Below are 22,668 nucleotides of genomic sequence, written 5' to 3' on the forward strand. Positions count from 1 at the left end.
GTGGAGAACGTGGTTAGGTGACGTTTCACAAAGTGCTGGAGTAACTCAGCGGGTGCAGCAGCATCTATGGAGCTAAGGAAATAGGCAACGTTTCGGGCCGAAACCCTTCCGGGTTTCGGCCCGAAACGTTGCCTATTTCCAGAAGGGTTTCGGCCCGAAACGTTGCCTATTTCCTTAGCTCCATAGATGCTGCTGCACCATAACTCAGTGGGTCAGGCAGCATCTGTGGAGAACATGGATAGGTGACGTTTCACAGAGTGCTGGAGTAACTCAGCGGGTCAGGCAGCATCTGTGTGGAGAACATGGATAGGTGACGTTCTGGGTTGGGACCCTGCTTCAGACTGATTGTGGGGGTGGGGGAAGAAAGCTGGAAGAGAGGATGGGAAGGAGAGAGTGTGGTGGGTAATGGGTGAGGGGGAGGGGGGGTATAATAGGCAGACTATTGGACAAAGGCCCAGAGATGCCCCAGGTCATAGAACAGCAGGAACCACAGGGGGGGGGGGGGGGGGGGGGGGGGGGGGGGGGGGGGGGGGTAAAATGACTCTCCTTGGCTTGTACCTCACCCATCTCCCTGAGGGTGAAAATGACCCCATGAACTTGCCGTTGTGTTTAAGAAGGAACTGCAGATGCTGGAACAATCGAAGGTAGACAAAAATGCTGGAGTAACTCAGCAGGTCAGGCAGCATCTGTGGAGAACATGGATAGGTGACATTTAGTTGCCGTGTAGTTTTACAGCAACTTGCCCATGCCCACTCAGCAGAGACACATTACAGCCTGATCATAAACCAGAATTGCTTCACTAAATTTCTAGGATTCAATTCAATTTTAGGGATACAAATCTTTCAACAAGATGTCTGATTAGCAGCCACGGCAGCAATGTAATTGTTTAAATCACCGGTCTATGAAAGGGCGTAATTAATTCTATTGGCCCAGTATTCACATACAAGGAATTTGCCTTGGTGCTCCGCCCACAAGTAACAACATGACATACAGTGACAGTGCCGAATGACTCAGAAAACACTAAACATTAATAATAATAAAACATTAATGATAAAACACCATTGATCAAGCATGTGAACCAACGACATACCAGATCAAAGGGAGGCTACAGATTTTTGGCTGTTGAGTAGAGCAACTACTCGTGGATAAAAACAGTTTTTATGTCTGGCTGTGGCAGCTTTGTTGGCAAGGGAGCTGTGGAATGTACTGACAGGGCAGTAGGGCAATTTGGGAAAGTGCAGATCTGTGGGGCACGACCAAAGCGTTTCTGCCCGCTGGTTTTAGCCTCCTCATTACAACCACAAAGCTCGGCTTCCTGTGGCTTTTGTTGTTTCACAAGCTGGTTGAGGGATTCGGACATCGCTAGAATGTTCCTGGCTTTTGGGAGCTGAAACAACTGCAATCTATTTCCGGGTGAAATGCCAGCATCCCTAGGGAAATATTCTTGGGAGAAGTGGAGACCGTCTACCACTGACACCTTAATATTGGAGCCTAGTTGCACTGTGGCGTCTAGAATTTGTCTTTGACAAGCTATCTGGTTTCCCCTTGCACACTGTAAATGTACACTAAAACCTCCAGTAAGTATCAAGTGTGATTAGGAACTGCAGATGCTGGTTTGAACCGAAGATAGACACAAAAAGCTGGAGTAACTCAGCGGTAAGAACCAGGGGCCACACAGTTTAAGAATAAGGGGTAAGCCATTTAGAACGGAGACGAGGAAACATTTTTTCCTCACAGAGAGTGGTGAGTGTGTGGAATTCTCTGCCTCAGAGGGCAGTGGAGGCTGGTTCTCTGGATGCTTTCAAGAGAGAGCTGGATAGGGCTCTTAAAGATAGCGGAGTCAGGGGATATGGGGAGAAGGCAGGAACGGGATACTGATTGTGGATGATCAGCCATGATCACATTGAATGGCGGTGCTGGCTCGAAGGGCCGAATGGCCTACTCCTGCACATATTGTCTTGTCACGCATGTTGGGTGATTTCTCTCAGGTCTGACGCATGATTTATGCCTGCGTATTTACTGAAGGGCCCTATCGCTAAGTGGGATTGAAGTCCATATGTTTTCAGTGGAACAATCAGTGAAGGAAGCGGGCTGTGTGGTGATTGGTGCTGCCCTTCATGCTGAGTACACTCAATCCCAAATCAATCACCCTGCTTACGTCAAACAATATCGGCTCAACTGTTTCAGATAAAGAGAATGGGGGAAAAAAAGGTGGGACCATTCTAAATGGTTCCAAACTGCATGTCCCGTTTGTAAGGCTGAGAGTGAGAGACGGATCGGGAAGGTTTGGTGTACATGGGGCATCTTGCTCAGGGTACACTGTTTAATACCGACCTTCTATCTCCAAGGAACAGCATCTCATGTGTCGCTTGGGCAGCTTACAGCCCAGTGGTATGAATATTGATTTATTTAATGTTTAAGAGGGAACTGCAGATGCTGGAGAATAGAAGGTTACACAAAAAAGCTGGAGAAACTCAGCGGGTGCAGCAGCATCTATGGAGCGAAGGAAATAGGCAACGTTTCGGGCCGAAACCCTTCTTCAGACTGATCGGGGGCGGGGACAAGAAAGGGAAAAGGAGGAGTAGCCCGAAGGCTGGGGGATGGGGAGTATTTTTGTTTGGGGAGTCTGCAACCCGGGGGCATGAACATCGAATTCTCCCAATTTTGTTAGTCCTTGCTGTCTCCTCCCCTTCCTCAGCCCCCCTGCTGTCTCCTCCCATCCCCCAGCCTTCGGGCTCCTCCTCCTTTTCCCTTTCTTGTCCCCACCCACCCCCGCCCCCGATCAGTCTGAAGAAGGGTTTCGGCCCGAAACGTTGCCTATTTCCTTCGCTCCATAGATGCTGCTGCACCCGCTGAGTTTCTCCAGCTTTTTGTGTAACCATTGATTTATTTAACTTCAGGTAGCCCCGGCATTCCCTCTCTCTATCCCTCCCCCACCAAAGTCGCACCAGCTTCTCGTTCTCACCCAGCAAACAGCCAACAACGACATGTGTCCTTTATCACCATTACGTTTTTGCATCTTTCATTTATTATTATTAATGTTTAGTGTTTTCTCAGTCATTCGTAACTGTCACTGTATGTCATGTTGTTACTTGTGGGCGGAGCACCAAGGCAAATTCCTTGTATGTGAATACTTGGCCAATAAACTTACATAGAAACATAGAAATTAGGTGCAGGAGTAGGCCATTCGGCCCTTCGAGCCTGCACCGCCATTCAATATGATCATGGCTGATCATCCAACTCAGTATCCCGTACCTGCCTTCTCTCCATACCCCCTGATCCCCTTAGCCACAAGGGCCACATCTAACTCCCTCTTAAATATAGCCAATGAACTGGCCTCGACTACCCTCTGCGGCAGAGAGTTCCAGAGATCCACCACTCTCTGTGTGAAAAAAGTTCTTCTCATCTCGGTTTTAAAGGATTTCATCCTTATCCTTAAGCTGTGACCCCTTGTCCTGGACTTCCCCAACATCGGGAACAATCTTCCAGCATCTAGCCTGTCCAACCCCTTAAGAATTTTGTGAGTTTCTATAAGATCCCCTCTCAATTCCTAAATTCTAGAGAGTATAAACCAAGTCTATCCAGTCTTTCTTCATAAGACAGTCCTGACATCCCAGGAATCAGTCTGGTGAACCGTCTCTGCACTCCCTCTATGGCAATAATGTCCTTCCTCAGATTTGGAGACCAAAACTGTATGCAATACTCCAGGTGTGGTCTCACCAAGACCCTGTACAACTGCAGTAGAACCTCCCTGCTCCTATACTCAAATCCTTTTGCTATGAAAGCTAACATACCATTTGCTTTCTTCACTGCCTGCTGCATCTGCATGCCTACTTTCAATGACTGGTGTACCATGACACCCAGGTCTCGCTGCATCTCCCCTTTTCCTAGTTGGCCACTTACTTACATTGTTCTTTATCTCTCCACATCACCGTCTATATCTCTTGTTTCCCTTTCCCCTGACGAAGAAGGGTCTCGACCTGAAACGTCACCCATTCCTTCTCTCCAGAGATGCTGCCTGTCCCGCTGAGTTACTCCAGCATTTTGTTTCTCAATTACCAATGTATCTGTCTAACTGCTTTTTAAACGCTGCAATAGTCCCAGCCTCAACTACCTCCTCCAGCAGCTTCTTCCATACACCCACCACCCTCTGTGTGGGAAATACATTTTGGAGATAAAATTGTGATAGAAGCAGAATTAAGCCATTCGGCCCATCAAGTCTATTCCACCATTCAATCATGACTGATCTATCTCTCTCTCCCTCCTAACCCCATTCTCCTGCCTTCCCCCCTGACACCCGCACTAATCAAGAATCTATCTATCTCTCCCTTAAATATATCCACTGACTTGTGGCCTACACAGCCGTCTGTGGCAAAGAATTCCACAGATTCACCACCCTCTGATTAAATACATTTCTCATCATCTCTTTCTTAAAAGAACGTCCTAAAGGTATATTGTAAATACTTCTATTGAAGGTTCCCCTCAACCACCGACACTCTGGAGAAAACACTGGGCACGGAGATGCAGCAATCGGCCCATTTCCCTCAGAACCTATCATTCATGCACCTGTCCAAATGTCTTTTAAACTACGGGAGGAAGTCTCCAGGGCAGGCAGCATCTGGGCGGTGAGAATCAATGGGGTGGGGAGGGGGGGGGGGGGGGGGGGGGGGAGGGGGGGGAGAGGGGGGGAGAGAGGAGGAGAGAGGGGGTGGGGGGAGGAGGGAGGGAGGGGGGGAGAGAGAGGCCCAGGGACTAATGTAGATGGGGCATGTTGGTTGGTGTAAGCTAGTTGGGCCGAATGGCATATTCCCACACTGTATCCATGCTCTATGCCTCCCTAAAACCGGAGCACCCGGAGGAAACCCACGCGGTCACATGGAGAACGTGCAAACACCACACAGACAGATGGAACCCGGGTCTCTGGCACTGTGAGGTAGCGGTTCTACCCGCTGCGCCACCGTGCCTTAGTCCCACATCTCGTGTTCTGCTCAAGTTTCCAGCAACAGCAGCTCCTTGTGTCTCTGTCTGTAAAACATTGTCACTGTACCTGCCTCAACACTGCCCTCTGGTGTTTCTTCACTGGACAGCGCGGAGGGATTTCAGATAATTACAAACCACAGAACCATTCCCCTGTGGAGAGATCTCTTCTCCAGGGGAACTGCCTCACAAATACATCCCACAATCGGGTAAACACACAATTATCTCGGTTTTTGTTTTGTGTTCTTCACTGAACAACATGTCGCATCAACAAAGTGGACCCAACGCTGGGGCTCATTGTTCCACACTGCATCAGATTCAATTTTAATTGTCATTGTGGTGCAGAGACAACGAAATGCATTGTGGTGGTGCAGCGGGTAGAGCTGCTGCCTCACAGCGCCAGAGACCCGGGTTCCATCCTGACTACCGGCGCTGTCTGTACGGAGTTTGCACGGAGTCTCCCCGTGACCTGCGTGGGTTTTCTCCGGGTGCTCCGGTTTCCTCCCACACTCCAAAGACGTGTTCATTGGCTTCTCCCTAGTGCGTGTAGGATAGGGCTAGAGTGATCGCTGGTCAGCACAGACTCGGCGGGCCGAAGGGCCTGTTTCCACACTGTATCTCTAAACTAAACCAAACTAAAGTTATGGGTGGTACACAAACAATGCTGGAGAAGCTCAGCGGATGCAGCAGTATCTATGGCGCGAAGGAAATAGGCAACGTTTCGGGCCGAAACCCTTCGGATTAAATGTATATGCAGATGTTGGTTTAAACTGAAGATGGACACAAAATGCTGGAGTAACGCAGGCAGCATCTCTGGAGAGAAGGAAGAAGGGTCTCGACCCGAAACGTCACCTATCCATGTTCTCCACAGATGCTGCCTGACCCACTGAGTTACTCCAGCACTCTGTGAAACGTCACCTATCCATGTTCTTCACAGATGCTGCCTGACCCGCTGAGTTACTCCAGCACTCTGTGAAACGTCACCTATCCATGTTCCCCACAGATGCTGCCTGACCCACTGAGTTATGGTGCAGCAGCATCTATGGACCTAAGGAAATAGGCAACGTTTCGGGCCGAAACCCTTCTGGAAATAGGCAACGTTTCGGGCCGAAACCCAGAAGGGTTTCGGCCCGAAACGTTACCTATTTCCTTAGCTCCATAGATGCTGCTGCACCCACTGAGTTACTCCAGCACTCTGTGAAACGTCACCTATCCATGTTCCCCACAGATGCTGCCTGACCCGCTGAGTTACTCCCTGGACCGTCACCGCCCTCTGGTGGAGAATTGTAAGTATTTCTCATGCCGAGCCTCCCACAGTTTCACCTGCTGAATCACCGGCCGATTTAATATTGCTGACTCAATACACGAAACGGAGCTGGGAAATTTGGAACCATCAGCCAGGAGCCGACCCTTCGGCCCCAGCACCCGTGTTGTGATGTGGGAGGAGAAACAAGAACTGCAGGTGCTGGGTTTACAACAAGAATGACACAAAATGCTGGAGTAACTCAGTGGGTCAGGCAGCACCTGTGGAGAACATGGATAGACAATAGACAACAGGTGCAGGAGTAGGCCATTCGGCCCTTCGAGCCAGTACCGCCATTCAATGTGATCATGGCTGATCATCCCCAATCAATACCCCGTTCCTGCCTTCTCCCTATATCCCCTGACTCCACTATTTTAAGAGCCCTATCCAGCTCTATCTTGAAAGTATCCAGAGAACCTTCCCCCACCGCCCTCTGAGGCAGAGATTTCCACAGACTCACCACTCTCTGTGAGAAAAAGTGTTTCCTCGTCTCCGTTCTAAATGGCTTACTCATTATTCTTAAACTGTGGCCCTGGTTCTGGACTCCCCCAACATCGGGAACATGTTTCCTGCCTCTAGCGTGTCCAAACCATTAACAATCTTATATGTTTCAATGAGATTCCCTCTCGTCCTTCTAAACTCCAGAGTGTACAAGCCCAGCTGCTCCATTCTCGCAGCATATGACAGTCCCGCCATCCCGGGAATTAACCTTGTAAACCTACGCTGCACTCCCTCAATAGCAAGAATGTCCTTCTTCAAATTAGGGGACCAAAACTACACACAATACTCCAGGTGTGGTCTCACTAGGGCTCTGTACAACCGCAGAAGGACCTCTTTGCTCCTATATTCAATTCCTCTTGTTATAAATGCCAACATGCCATTTGCTTTCTTCACTGCATGCTGTACCTGCATGCTTACTTTCATAGACTCATGTACAAGGACCCCCAGATCCCGTTGTACTTCCCCTTTTCCCAACTTGAGAAACTCAGCGGGTGCGTCCCGAAACGTTGCCTATTTCCTTCGCTCCATAGATGCTGCTGCACCCGCTGAGTTTCTCTAGCACTTTTGTCTATCTTCGATTTTCCAGCAGATGCTTCTTTAACCTATTGTCTATTGTCTATTGAAGAAGGGTCTCGACCCGAAACGTCACCCATTCCTTCTCTCCAGAGATGCTGCCTGTCCCGCTGAGTTACTCCAGCTTTTTGTGTCTAGCCCCCAAGTCTCTGCAGTTCAGAGCTTATTTGGATGTTGCATGTTTAGTGGTTAATAGCCTGACTTTGGTGCCTTCCCACACTGTGGGAAACTTTGATTCTGGTGTGTGGGGATGTTTTATGTCAAACCCTATAGTGTGTTGTGTGCCTTTTTTTATTGTATGGCTGTATGGGAATTTCATTTCACTGTGCCATCTGGCACATGTGATGAATAAATCTATCTTGTATCTTGATTGATGGCTGTAGGGAAGAAGCTGCTCCTGATCCTGGACGGCTCATCCCGGCTCATCCCGGCTCATTCCGGCTCATCCCGGCTCATCCCGGCTGCTGGACCCGCCGAGTGACTTACTCCAGCACTGGTCTTTTCACCGAATGAACTCAACTCAAACAAAACTCTGAACATTAATAGCCCATTATCTGTTTATTTGCACTTTAATGAAGTAAAGTGAAGTGAAGTGAACTTATTGTCATGTGTCCCTGTATAGGACAATGAAATTCATGCTTTGCTTCAGCACACAGGACATAGTAGGCATTTAATACAAAACAGTGTGTCCATATACCATAATATAAATATATACACACATGAATAAATAAACTGATAAAGTGCAAATAACAGATAATGGGTTATTAATAATCAGACTTTTGTCCGAGCCAGGTTTAATAGCCTGATGGCTGTGGGGAAGTAGCTATTCCTGAACCTGGTTGTTGCAGTCTTCAGGCTCCTGTACTTTCTACCTGAAGGTAGCAGGGAGATGAGTGTGTGGCCAGGATGGTGTGGGTCTTTGATGATACTGCCAGCCTTTTTGAGGCAGCGACTGTGATAAATCCCCTCGATGGAAGGAAGGTCAGAGCCGATGATGGACTGGGCAGTGTTTACTACTTTTTGTAGTCTTTTCCTCTCCAGGCGCTTGAATTGCTGAACCAAGCCACGATGCAACCGGTTAGCATGCTCTCTACTGTGCACCTGTAGACTCAGGAACAGCTTCTTTCCCAGAGCTATAGCTGCTCGGAACCGGCCCCCTGCTGAGTGCCCCCCCCCCCCCCCCCCCCCCCCTCCCCACCAAAGATCCTATAGCAAAGCTTTGCTATAGGATCTTTGTTCCCCACCACCCCCCCCCCCCCCCCCCCCCCCCACAGACTGTCTCCCTCGGATGGTCACGTCGCACAGACACATCTGCACTTTAGTCTGTTTTACTCTTGTAATGTTCTTTGTACGAACCATGTTCTCGGGGGATCTAAACCTAAATTTTAGTAATTACTTAAGTTATGATGTCGGATGGAAGCTGCAAACCCAAATCTTGTTGTACTTATGTGCAATGACAATAAAATATATTATTATTATTATTATGTTTTATTTATTCCTGTGTGTATACATTTATACAATGGTATATGGACACACTGATCTGTTCTGTATTCGTGCCGTCTATATTCGGTTGTGCTGAAGCAAAGTAAGAATCAAAGATTACACAAAAAAGCTGGAGAAACTCAGCGGGTGCAGCAGCATCTATGGAGCGAAGGAAATAGGCAACGTTTCGGGCCGAAACCCTTCTTCAGATTCTTCTTCTAAGAATCAAAGATCCTAGAGGAGCTCCTCTATAATCTTTGGTAAGAATGTCCTATCTGGGACACATGACAATAAACTCCCTTGAACAAAGATCCTCTTTTGTTCAAGAGAGTTTATTGTCATGTGCTGCTCTTGAATCTTGAATGCCAGGCGACAGTAAATGCCGCCACACCTCCCCTTTAAGCAGGGAGCCGGCGCTGACGTCAGCTCGTCAGTTTCCACTGAAACTCCAGGGGAAGAAACTGACCGGATGGAAGAAGCGGCGGTGGCGGTGGTGTAACAGCGAGCCTTGGCCGGCCCTGCCCTAGCCCAGCCCTGCCCTAGCCCAGCCCAGCCTAGCCCAGCCTAGCCCAGCCTAGCCCAGCCTAGCCCAGCCTTACCCTACGCTGCCCGGTCCGGTCCGGTCCGGTCCGGCCCCAAGCCCTGCCCCAGCCTTACCCGGCCCTGCCCGGCCCCAGTCCCAGCCTCAACCCCAAGCCTTACCGTACCTAGCCTGAGCCTTGCCCGGCCCCAAACCCTAAGCCTGAGCCTTGCCCGGCGCTACATTGTAACCCCTGTGCCCGGCGCTACATTGTATCCACCCCCTCCCTCCCTCCCTACCCCGGGCCGCCACATTGTAGCGAGTGAGTGAGCGAGCGCCAAGTTGTCACACAGTTGCCGGGCTCCCAGCGCTACAATGTTGCCCAGCGTGGCGACGGGCCGGGAGCTGCAGCAAGCCGGAGCGCAGACCAAGAAGAACTCCATCACCGACGACTACAAGGTCACGGCGCAGGTCCTGGGGCTCGGCATCAACGGGAAAGTTTTGGAATGTTACAGCAAGAAAACTGGCGAGAAATACGCGCTGAAGGTGAGTTACTGCGGCGGCGCCGCCTCCTCTCCCGCTCCTTGTCCCGGCCCCTGCTCCCGGCCCGGGGCCTCGCCGGCTCCAACACGCCCGTGTTGCCGGCTTGCTGGGGAATTTACCACCAAGCGGCCAATTGTCGCCCTCTCTCCCGGGCCTAGACTCTGCCCCGACTCTCGGGAGCCCTGTGTCTGTGTCTCTGTGTGTGTGTCTCTGTCTGTGTGTGTGTGTGTGTGTGTCTCTCTCTGTGTCTGTCTCTGTCTGTCTCTGTATCTGTCTGTGTGTGTCTCTGTCTGTCGCTGTGTGTCTGTGTGTGTACGTTTCTCTGTGTGTGTCTGAGCGTGTGTTTCTCTGAGTGTGTGTGTGTTTCTCTGTGTGTCTCTGTGTGTCTGTGTCTGTGTCTGTGTGTGTGTACGTTTCTCTGAGAGTGTGTGTATTTCTCTGTGTGTCTGTGTGTGTCTGTGTGTGTGTGTATTTCTCTGTGTGTTTCTCTGTCTGTGTCTGTGGGTTTGGGGGACTTCCACCGTGTGAATGCTGCCCCACATCCCGGGCCCGTTTCCGTTGTGGAGTTTTCTCACATTCCGGTTTCCCAGAAATAAGTTGGGCGACGCTTGGGGAAAGAATGGGCCGCGGGAAACACGGGGGGTCGGGCCGAGCCAGGCCGGGGCAGCTCCACCTACTCCCGGGTGGAACGTGGGCCTCTCCCGCTGTTGTGATCCGCGGTGTCTGTCTGGCTGGCTTTGTTATGTATCATTGTGACGCCGGCGAGATTTGTGTGGAGGTGCTCGCTGTTTACAAAGTGGCCTAAGTTTGGCTAACGTGGTGTGTGTACTTACTGTAACTTAAAGATGTAAAGGTCTGTGAAGATTTAATGGGAATCTGAGGGGCCACACAGTGGCGTGTATGGAACCAGCTGCCAGAGGAGGTAGTTGAGGCCGGGACTATCCCAACGTTTGAGAACCATGTAGACGGGTACATGGATAGGAAGGGGTTGGAGGGATATTGGCCAAACGTGGGACTGGTGTAGCTGGGACAGGTTGTGTAAGTTGGGCCGAAAGGCCTGTGTCCATGCTGTATCACTATGACTGCACTGATGGAGAATTGTCACTCACTGAATCAACTTATTTGGAATATTTCTACGACAGGATGTGGGAAGATTATGGTCGGTGAGACAACAGGTGCAGGAGTTGAGGCCATTCGGCCCTTCGAGCCATGTCCGCCATTCAATGTGATCATGGCTGATCATCCCTAATCAGTACCCCGTTCCTGCCTTCTCCCCATATCCCCTGACTCCGCTATCTTTAAGAGCCCTATCTAGCTCTCTCTTGAAAGTATCCAGAGAACCTGCCTCCACCGCCCTCTGAGGCAGAGAATTCCACAGACTCACCACTCTCTGTGAGAAAAAGTGTTTCCTCGTCTCCGTTCTAAATGGCCTACTCCTTATTCTTAAACTGTGGCCCCTGGTTCTGGACTCCCCCAACATCGGGAACATTTCTGCACTCATTTCTGAGATTTAAATTCAATGATACTTTGGGTCAAGTGTGTGTGGGTTGGTGTGTGTGTGGGTTGTGTGTGTGTGTGGGGGTTGGTGTGTGTGTGTGTGTGTGTGGGGGTGTGTGTGTGTGTGTGTGTGTGTGTGTGTGTGTGTGTGTGTGTGTGTGTGTGTGTGTTGGTGTGTGTGTGTGTGTGTGTGTGTGTGTGTTGGTGTGTGTGTGTGTGTGTGTGTGTGTGTGTGTGTGTGTTGGTGTGTGTGTGTGTTGGTGTGTGAGTGTGTGTTGGTGTGTGAGTGTATGTGTGTGTTGGTGTGTGTGCGAGGGTTTCTGTTCATGGAGCTACACTTGGTATTTTTGTTCAACTTTTAATCGAATGCCGGCTTGAGTCTTATCAGCCACTGGGGAAGTCGTGTCAATGAATGGACAAGGGCTTCAATGAATGTTTCTCCTCTGGTTTTTACCATGGAGAAAGTCACGGAGACTTGGGGAACTTGTGGCAGCCAATAGAGATGTCTTGAGCGGAGAAGATGGGCACAAAATGCCGGAGTAACTCGGGCAGTATCGCTGGAGAGAAGGAATGGGTGACATTTCTGGTCGAGACCCTTCTTCAATCTTGAGGATGGCCTGTATAACAGTTGTGGAGGTGAAGGACCTCCTAAGGTGTATGGAGTTAGACAAATCTCCCAGCCATGGCCAGATCTATGCAAGGATGTCTCGGGGAAACTAGAGGGGAAATCCCAGATGCAGCGGTAGAGTTGCTGCCTCACAGCTCCGGAGACCCGGGTTCGATCCCGACTACGGGCGCTGTCTGTACGGAGTTTGTACGTTCTCCCCGTGGGTTTTCTCCAAGATCTTCCATGTTCTCCCACACTGTAAAGGGCCTGTCCCACTGTACGAGGTGATTCAAGAGTTCTCCCGAGTTTTCCCCCGATTCGACCTCGGAGAATGTCCATAGCGGGTCCGTGGGAGTTCGTGGATGTCCCGTAGCGGCTCGTACGCGTAACGGTAGGTACCCGGGAAATCCGGTAAACTCGTGACGTTTTGTCAACACTGTGGAAAATGTCCACGAGTAAAAAAAATACTTGCGTTGAAAATAATTTTTACTTTGTACTCGTACGAGCCGCTACGGGACATCCACGAACTCCTACGGACCCGCTACGGACATTCTCCGAGTTCGAATCGGGAAAACTCGGGAGAACTCTCGAATTACCTCGTACAGTGGGACAGGCCCTTCAGACGTACAGGTTTGTAGGTCAATTGGCTTGATGTAAAAATTGTCCAGCGATGAGTGATTTACCTCGAGCTGTTCAGCTCCCACATCTAGATCTATAAATGATGGTTAGATACAGGTGAGATGCTGGAAGACTGGGCTAATGTTGTGCCTCGGTTTAAGAAAGGCTGCAGGGAAAATGCTGGGAACTGCAGGCCTAACATCTGCAGTAGGCAAGTTACTGCAGAGGGTTGTGAGGCATGAGATGTCTATACATTTGGATACATGGGTTGATTCGGGATAGTCAGCATGGTTTTCCACATGGGAGATTGAGTCTTTTGATTCAGAGTTTGTTTTCAATGTGTAACCAAAAGGGTTTGGGACCAAAACCATTGATGATGTATACATGGACTTCAGCAAAGCATTTGACAAGGTTCCTCGTGTTAGGCTGCTCTGGAAGGTTAGATTGTATGGGATCCAGGGAGTGTTAAAGCCCTGTCCCACAGTACGAGTTCATTCAAGAGCTGATCATCCCCAATCAGTACCCCGTTCCTGCCTTCTCCCCATAATCCCCTGACTCCGCTATTTTTAAGAGCCCTATCTAGCCCTCTCTTGAAAGCATCCAGAGAACCGGCCTCCACCGCCCTCTGAGGCAGAGAATTCCACAGACTCACCACTCTCTGTGAGAAAAAGTGTTTCCTCGTCTCCGTTCTAAATGGCTTGCCCCTTATTCTTAAGCTGTGTGGCCCCTGGTTCTGGACTCCCCCAACATCGGGAACATGTTTCCTGCCTCTAGCGTGTCCAAACCCTTAACAATCTTATATGTTTCAATGAGATATCCTCTCATCCTTCTAAACTCCAGAGTGTACAAGCCCAGCCGCTCCATTCTCTCAGCATATGACAGTCCCGCCATCCTGGGAATTAACCTGGTGAACCTACGCTGCACTCCCACAATAGCCGGAGTAACTCAGTGGGACCGGCAGCATCTCTGGAGAGAAACAATGGGTGACGTTTCGTGTCGAGACTCTTTTTCAGTCTAAAAAGGGTCTTGTCCCGAAACGTCACCCATTCCTTCTCTCCAGAGATGCTGCCGGTCCCGCTGAGTTACTCCAGCATTTTTTGTCTATCTTCGATTTTCTTGGCCCCAGTTTGGGAGTAGAAGTGGGGGCGGATCCGGATCACAACGGCCGTGAGCCCCAGGCCGAGTTCGGCGATCGTTTGCCCGCGTCTGCTGCTGTTGGCGGTGAGATGTTGCGTCGTGCCAGGGTCTTGGGCCTGTCCCACTTTGGCCGTCAGTTACGTGACAGGCCGTTGGCGTGCGAAGATTTCAGGCCCCCGCACAACTACATACCCCTCCGCGCTTCTCAGTGGGACCGGCCCTCGCGCGGCCATACGATGCCCGTGCACCTCAACGCCACCACGAGGTTGTATAATGTGCATGCCAAGGACACGTAAGTGGGACAGGGCCATACGTCCGGAGTAAAGGAGGGGTGGGACCACCAGTGGCCGGATAATCAGTGGTGGAGCTGTACAGGGTCCCTTCACCGGGTGTCATGGTAACTGCCGTCTCCAGCCCCGGCGGTTCACCGCGTGTAAATCTGGTCTCAGCGCCTGTGTGCGTGTGTGTGCGCGTGTGTGTCGGCACAGCCAGGCTGTCGTCAGTTTTCATTAGCAGAGGCGTGTGTTGTCACTGGTGGTGAGCTTGTTGTTATTTATAATTACAGCCAACGAGCTGATAATCACCGGCTGTGCCGACTATATGAGTAACGATGGTGAAATGGTTTCACTGACGCGGGATTATGTCGCTGCTGCTTCTGGCCCCTACATTACATACAGCGCGGAAACAGGCCCTTCGGCCCAACTCGCCCATACCACCAAAAGATGCCCCATCTCGGCTAGTCCCACCTGCTCGCATTTGGCCCATAGTCACGTGTAGCGAGGTACAGGGAGAAGCTTTTGTTGCGTGCTAACCAGTCAGCAGGAAGACAATCCCTGGTTACAATCGAGCCGCCCACACTGTACAGACACAGGATACCTGCTCCACACCTGTCCTCTCCATGTACCTGTCCACATGTCTCAACCTCCTCTGGCAGCTCATTCCATACACTCACCACCCTCTGTGTGGAAATGTTGCCCCTCAGGTTCGTATCGACTCACCCCCCAGCCCCCCTGGCATTAACCCTATGTCCTCTGGTCCTTGATTCCCCTACTCTAAGTGAAAAACTCTGCGTTCTCAGACTGGAGGCCTGTGACCAGTGGTGGCCTCAGGGTTCAGTGCTGGGCCCGTTACTGTTTGTCATCTACATCAATGATTTGGATGAGTACATGCAGGGCAAGATGAGCAAGTTTGCTGATGATACAAAAGTGAGTGGTTTTGCAGATAGTGAAGATGGTTGTGAACGATTGCAGCAGGATCTGGATCGATTGGCCAGGTGGGTGGAGGAATGGTTGATGGAATTTAATACAGGGAATGGTGAGGTGTTTCATTTTAGGGACGTCAAACAAGGGCAGGACCTACACATAGAAACATAGAAATATAGAAATTAGGTGCAGGAGTAGAGGCCATTCGGCCCTTCGAGTCTGCACCGCCATTCAATATGATCATGGCTGATCATCCAACTCAGTATCCCGTACCTGCCTTCTCTCCATACCCCCTGATCCCCTTAGCCACAAGGGCCACATCTAACTCCCTCTTAAATATAGCCAATGAACTGGCCTCAACTACCCTCTGCGGCAGAGAGTTCCAGAGATTCACCACTCTCTGTGTGAAAAAAGTTCTTCTCATCTCGGTTTTAAGAAGAACTTTTTTCACACAGAGAGTGGTGAATCTCTGGAACTCTCTGCTGCAGAGGGTAGTTGAGGTCAGTTCATCGAGCATCTACACAGTGAATGATTGGGGAGTGTTGTAGAGCAGAGGGATCTAGGAGTACAGGTGCATGGTTCCTTGAAGGTGGAGTCGCAGGTAGATAAGGTGGTTAAAAAGGCTTTTGGCACTTTGCCCTTCATCAGTCAGAGTATTGAGTATAGAAGTTGGGAGGTGATGTTACAGTTTGATAAGACATTGGTGAGACCACATTTAGAATATTGTGTTCAGTTCTGGGCACCGTGTTATAGTAAAGATGTTGTCAAACTGGAAAGGGTTCAGAGAAGATTTATGAGGATGTTGCCAGGACTCGAGGGTGTGAGCTATAGGGAGAGGTTGAGTAGGCTGGGTCTCTATTCCATGGAGCGCAGGAGGATGAGGGGAGATCTTATAGAGGTGTATAAAATCATGAGAGGGGTAGATGCACAGAGTCTCTTGTCCAGAGTAGGGGAATCGAGGACCAGAGGACACGGGTTTAAGGTGAAGGGGAAAGGGTGGTGGGTGTATGGAACGAGCTGCCAGAGGAGGTAGTTGAGGCTGGGACTATCCCAACATTTAAGAAACAATATGGGGAGAACACAGGAGAATGGGGTTAGGAGAGAGAGTGGGCCGAAGGGCCTGTTTCCTCGTTGTCCCTCAAGTCTCTGCCCATGTACGGGCACATGTAGAGCACAAACGTGCCCCAACTAACGTGAAACTGCAGTACAGAGAGTATAGAACTAGAGGTCGCGGCCTCAGAAATAAAGGACATTCCTTTAAGAAGGAGATGAGGAGGAATTTCTTTAGTCAGAGGGTGGTGAATCTGTGGAATTCTTTGCCACAGACGGCTGTGGAGGCCACAAGTCATTGGATATATTGCAGGCAGAGATAGATAGATTCTTGATCAGTGCGGGTGTCAGGGGTTATGGGGAGAAGGCAGGAGAATGGGGTTAGGAGGGAGGGATAGATTGAATGGTGGAGTTGACTTGATGGGCAGAATGGCCTCATTCTACTATTCCTTACGACCAAACCTGTGTCTCCAGTGGCGAGAGGCAGCAGCTCTACCAGCTGCAACACCACCCATAGCGTTAAAGTTTTGACTTCCACAGTGCATTAGTTTCGAGATACAGCACGAAACCGGCCCACCAGCTTCCACGACAGGGGATGTGGGCAAATCGGATACACGAAGGTGGGGCATCTTGGTTGGCATGGGCGAGTCGGGCCGAAGGGCCTGTTCCTGTGCCGTGTCTCTCTCTCTCTGACTCTACGGCAACACAGAGTACTGGAGTAACTCAGCGGGACAGGCAGCATCTCTGGAGAGAAGGGATGGGTGGCGTTTTGGTTCGAGACCCTTCTTCAGACAGCAGCACCTCGAGAGATGCTGCCTGACCCGCTGAGTTACTCCAGCACTCTGTGAAACGTCACCTATCCATGTTCCCCACAGATGCTGCCTGACCCGCTGAGTTATGGTGCAGCAGCATTTATGGAGCGAAGGAAATAGGCAACGTTTCGGGCCGAAACCCTTCTGGAAATAGGCAACGTTTCGGGCCGAAACCCGGAAGGGTTTCGGCCCGAAACGTTACCTATTTCCTTAGCTCCATAGATGCTGCTGCACCCGCTGAGTTACTCCAGCACTCTGTGAAACTTCACCTATCCATGTTCTCCACAGATGCTGCCTGACCCACTGAGTTACTCCAGCACTCTGTGTCTTTACACATGGATGTGGCCACCATGTTGGGATGGCCACACAGTTTCTGATCACGCCCTGACCCAGTGATGCGATGGGTGGACCTCTGTGGCAACGGCACGTTGTTGTGCAGCGGGTAGAGTTGCTGCCTCACAGCGCCAGAGACCCGGGTTCCATCCTGACCACGGGCGCTGTCTGTACGGAGTTTGCACGTTCTCCCGCATCTTATAAAAACATATAAAAGTCTTAAGGGATTGGACAGGCTTGATGCAGGAAAAATGTTCCTGATGTTGGGGGAGTCCAGAACCAGGGGTCACACACAGTTTAAGAATAAGGGGTCGGCCATTTAGGACTGATATACTTTTTCACCCAGAGAGTTGTAAATCTGTGGAATTCTCTACCACAGAAGGCAGTGGAGGCCAATTCTCTGGATGTTTTCGAGAGAGAGTTAGATTTAGCTCTTAGGGCTAATGGAATCAGGGGATATGGGGAGAAAGCAGGAACGGGGTACTGATTGGGGATGATCAGCCATGATCAGATTGAATGGCGGTGCAGGCTCGAAGGGCGGAATGGCCTCTACTCCTGCACCAATTTTTCTATGTTTCTATATTCCCTGTTTCCCCGTGACCTGCGTGGGTTTTCTCCGGGCGCTCCGGTTTCCTCCCGCACTCCACAAAGACGCGCAGGTTTGTAGGTTAATTGACTTTGGTAAAATTGTAAATTGTCCCTAGTTTGTGTAGGATAGTGTTAGTGTGCGGGGATCGCTGGGCCAGCATGGACCCGGTGGGCCGAAGGGCCTTTCTCTGCAATGTTTCTCTAAACTGGACACTGTAAAGGCCACCTGACTGCTCAGCGGTGACGAACTGGACCTCAGTACACGGGACAATAGACTGGACGGTGAATCATTGGAGGATATCGTGTTTCTGTGGAGACGCCAGGGGTGGGGGTTGGGGTGGGGGTGGAGGCAGATACGATAGTGGGGTTTAAGAGGCTTTTAGACAGGTGTGTGGATATGCAGGGAATGGAGGCAAGCACAGGAGAGTTAGTCTTGTCATCATGTTGGGCACAGACATTGTGGGCCGAAGGGCCTGTTCTTGTGCTGTTCTGCGATCCATGTCTCCCCAGATGCTGCGTGATCCACTGCCTCCCCCCAGCTGTGTGTGTGTGTGTGTGTGTGTGGTGCTTGAGACAGACATATTTGGAATGGGTCAAGTCGTGACACAGCGCAGGTTTCTGCCAATTAGATGGTCTCTGTGTCCACACCCTGGTCAATGGGTGGGGGAGGCAGCTTTGGGTCGGAAGGAACTGCAGATGCTGGTTGCAACCACAAATAGACACAGAGTGCTGGAGTAACTCAGCGGGACAGGCAGCATCTGTGTAGAGAAGGGATGGGTGACGTTTCGGGTTGAGACCCTTCAGGCTGGAGATCGGGTGATGGATGGTCGGTGTGGAGTGGGTTTGCCGGAGGGGCCTGTTTCCCTGCCGGATCTCTAAACTAAACTAAAGCAAGTTGGAACAGCACCAGACGGCTGGCAGGAAATCAAATCCACCCCTCGTAGTTCCACTCTGATTATTCAAGCGATCTCGGAACTCATTGACGGAAAGACCTGAACTGTGACGGGAGGCGGGGCTGACAATTCCAGCGAGTAACGTCAACATGGTTTATCTCCGCGACCTCCTCCACCCTCCCCCCCCCCCCACAAAACCTCCCCTTTCCTGTGTTACCCCCCCCCACACCCCCCCCCCCCCCCATTCCTGTGTTACCCCCCCCCACAAAACCCCCCCTTTCCTGTGTTCCCCCCCTTCTGCCACATGCCCCCCCTCCTCTGTAACCCCCCCTCCAACAACAAACCCCCCCCCTTTCCTGTGTTTCCCCCTTGTTCCCACAAGCCCCCCCCACCCCCCTTCCCTGTGTTACCCCCCCCTCTCAGTTACTTTGCCAGTCTCTACCCACTCAGGACAATTTGCAGAGGGCCAGTTACTCGCTGTGTAACCGCTGAGTTCCTCCAGCACTTTGTGTTTTACTCAGGATCCCAGCCTCTGCTGTTCCTTGCGTCTCCTCATCGGGGCCACCGTCAGGCTGCTGAACACTGCCCAACACTCACCTCAGCCAATCTGATCACGATATCAATTTATTGTGTTTTTTTAGTATTTTCTTTCTCTTTTGTGTTTTGCATTCACGGCCCCGCTCGGCTGCCAGAAGTAAGAATTCCATTGTTCCGTTGTTGGCGGTTAAACGCAGAAATAGGACACAGAGTGCTGGAGTAACTCAGCGGGTCAGGCAGCATCTGTGGAGAACATGGATAGGTGACGTTTCACAGAGTGCTGAGGTCAGGCAACATCACTGGAAGGCATGGATTTAGGTCGGGACTCTTCTCCTCTCACTGGGTGCTGTCTGTGTGGAGTTTGCACGTTCTCCCCGTGACCTGCGTGGGTTTTCTCCGGGTGCTCCGGTTTCCTTCCACACTCCAAAGACGTGCAGGTTTGCAGGTTAATCGGCCCCACTGTAAATTGTCCCCTAGTGTGTAGGGAGTGGATGAGAAAGAGGGATAGCATAGAACTATGTTGAAGAAGGAACTGCAGATGCTGGAAAATCGAAGGTAGACAAAAATGCTGGAGAAACTCAGCGGGTGCAGCAGCATCTATGGAGCGAAGGAAATAGGCAACGTTTCGGGCCAAAACCCTTCTGGAAATAGGTAACGTTTCGGGCCGAAACCCTTCTGGAAATAGGTAACGTTTCGGGCCGAAACCCGGAAGGGTTTCGGCCCGAAACGTTGCCTATTTCCTTAGCTCCATAGATGCTGCTGCACCCACTGAGTTACTCCAGCACTCTGTGAAACGTCACCTATCCATGTTCTCCACAGATGCTGCCTGACCTGCTGAGTTACTCCAGCACTCTGTGAAACGTCACCTATCCATGTTCTCCACAGATGCTGCCTGACCCACTGAGTTACTCCAGCACTCTGTGAAACGTCACCTATCCATGTTCTCCACAGATGCTGCCTGACCCGCTGAGTTACTCCAGCACTCTGTGCCTGCCTGCTTGCTTTTCCCTGCCTGTATTAGCAAGGCCCCAAGGGGACTATCTCCGACAATCCATCTACTTCATTGCCTTTTATTTACATGTAATTACTGAATGAAGTCCCTGGAGGCAGTGTCTGGATTTGAACCGCTGTCTCGGTGTCACGGCCCCGGGACATGGGATAGCTGTTGCCGCCACTCAGCCACGGTGTCGCCGTGCTCACGGGCGCGTCGCACTCGGTCCACTCGCCTTGAGGGGAATAAATCGGGTAGACGCACAGAGTCTCTTGCCCCGAGGGCCAGAGGACACAGGTTCAAGGTGAAGGGGAGAGGGGTGAGGAGAGGGAGATGGGGTGGGGGAGGGGAGAGAGAGGTGGGGGGGGGGGGGGGGGGGATGGGGTACTGCCATGGGGTACAACCTCCAGTTTAAATTCCATTTGGAGGACCAAGAACCAAGGGGAAAAGATTGAATAGGAAAAGGATTCATAGTAAAAGGATTTGAGTATAGGAGCAGGGAGGTTCTACTGCAGTTGTACAGGGTCTTGGTGAGACCACACCTGGAGTATTGCGTACAGTTTTGGTCTCCAAATCTGAGGAAGGACATTCTTGCCATAGAGGGAGTGCAGCGAAGGTTCACCAGACTGATTCCTGGGATGTCAGGACTGTCTTATGAAGAAAGACTGGATAGACTTGGTTTATACTCTCTAGAATTTAGAAGATTGAGGGGGGATCTTATAGAAACTTACAAAATTCTTAAGGGGTTGGACAGGCTAGATGCAGGAAGATTGTTCCTGATGTTGGGGAAGTCCAGAACAAGGGGTCACAGTTTAAGGATAAGGGGGAAACGAGGGCCCAACGAGTCACACTTACTCTAAACTCCCATAAACCTGTGATTGGTGAGGACATGATGGGCCGAAGGGCCTGTCCCTGTGCTGTTCCATGTCCTGTCTCTCCCCCCTCCCCATCTCTGTAACGCTCAGCGTTCTCTGCGCTCCTCTAGATTGGGGCTTGCACCCGCCGATCCAGCTGTTCGGAATCAAATTTCCCTGGAATGGTTGGAAGGATCCACTCCATCCGAATTGGCTTCCATCCTGGCCTCCTCCCTTCCCCCCCTTGACCTCCCCCTCGACCAGTGCCGGCAACGTGTCCAGTTTAGTTTATTGTCCCGTGTACCGAGGTACAGTGAAAAGCTTTTGTTGCGTGCTAAACCAGTCAGTGGAAAGACAACACATGATTACAATCGAGCCGTCCACAGTGTACAGATACAGGATAAAGGGAATAACGTTTAGTGCAAGGTAAAGTCCGATTAAAGATCGTCTGAGGTTCTCCGGTGAGGGCGAGTGATGTGTAGGAAGGAACTGCAGGCACTGGTTTAGACAAAAGATAGGCACAAAATGCTGGAGTATTTGGTCACTCCGAATCCTATTCATGTCACTCTGTCCCCTCTCCCCTGACCCTCAGTCTGAGGAAGGGTCTCAACCCGGAACGTCGCCTATCCATGTTCTCCACAGATGCTGCCTGACCCGCTGAGTTATGGTGCAGCAGCATCTATGGAGCTAAGGAAATAGGCAACGTTTCGGGCTGAAACCTGGAAGGGTTTTGGCCTGAAACGTTACCTGTTTCCTTAACTCCATAGATGCTGCCTGACCCGCTCAGTTACTCCAGCACTCTGTGAAATGTCAAACGTTTGTGTACTCTCCCCGTGACCTGCGTGGGTTTTCTCCAGGTGCTCCTGTGGGTTTGTAGGTTAATTGGCTCGTGTACGGGGATCGCTGGTCGGCACGGACTCGGTGGGTCAAAGGGCCTGCTTCCACACAGTATCTCTAAAGGATAAGGGCCAAATGCAGGCTGGTGGGACTAGTGTGCATGTGTGTTTCTCTGTGTGTGCATGTCTCTGTGTGTGCGTGTCTCTGTGTGTGCGTGTCTCTGTGTGTGTGTGTGTGTGTCTGTGTGTGTGTGTGTGTGTGTGTGTGTCTCTGTGTGTGTGTGTGTGTGTGTGTCTCTGTGTGTGTGTCTCTCTGTGTGTGTGTGTCTCTGTGTGTGTGTGTGTGTGTGTGTGTGTGTGTGTGTGTGTGTGTGTGTGTGTGTGTGTGTGTGTGTGTGTGTGTCTGTGTGTGTGTCTCTCTGTGTGTGTGTGTGTGTGTGTGTGTGTGTGTGTGTGTGTGTCTGTGTGTGTGTGTGTGTCTCTGTGTGTCTGTCTGTGTGTGTCTGTCTCTGTGTGTGTCTGTCTCTGTGTGTGTGTCTGTGTCTCTGTGTGTGTGTGTGTGTGTGTCTCTGTGTGTGTGTGTGTGTGTGTGTGTGTGTGTGTCTCTGTGTGTGTGTGTGTGTGTCTGTGTGTGTGTGTGTGTCTCTGTGTGTGTGTCTGTGTGTGTGTGTGTGTGTGTGTCTCTGTCTCTCCGCCTCTCCGCCTCTGTCAAGGTGTTCGTGAGGCTTTGGACTGCTGTGATTTTTAAAGGAACCACTTGAGTTCCGCTGGGTTATTTTGGGGAAGTGTGGAATGTGTGAGGTGGCAGTGTGCC

At 50.9% G+C, this 22,668-nt stretch overlaps 1 protein-coding gene across 1 annotated transcript in view; it reads left to right on the top strand.

The window, feature by feature from the left end:
* The first annotated feature begins 9,447 nt into the window (after nucleotides 1-9,447).
* LOC129708974 (MAP kinase-activated protein kinase 2-like) overlaps nucleotides 9,448-22,668 on the top strand; it is a 68,283-nt gene continuing 55,062 nt past the window's right edge. Inside the window, 1 exon segment of the mRNA XM_055655079.1 lies at nucleotides 9,448-9,902. Within this exon segment, the coding sequence (XP_055511054.1) occupies nucleotides 9,732-9,902 (171 nt within the window). The 5' untranslated portion in view covers nucleotides 9,448-9,731.

The sequence above is a fragment of the Leucoraja erinacea genome, chromosome 24 (assembly GCF_028641065.1).
Source record: "Leucoraja erinacea ecotype New England chromosome 24, Leri_hhj_1, whole genome shotgun sequence".
Taxonomy (NCBI): Eukaryota; Metazoa; Chordata; class Chondrichthyes; order Rajiformes; family Rajidae; genus Leucoraja; species Leucoraja erinaceus.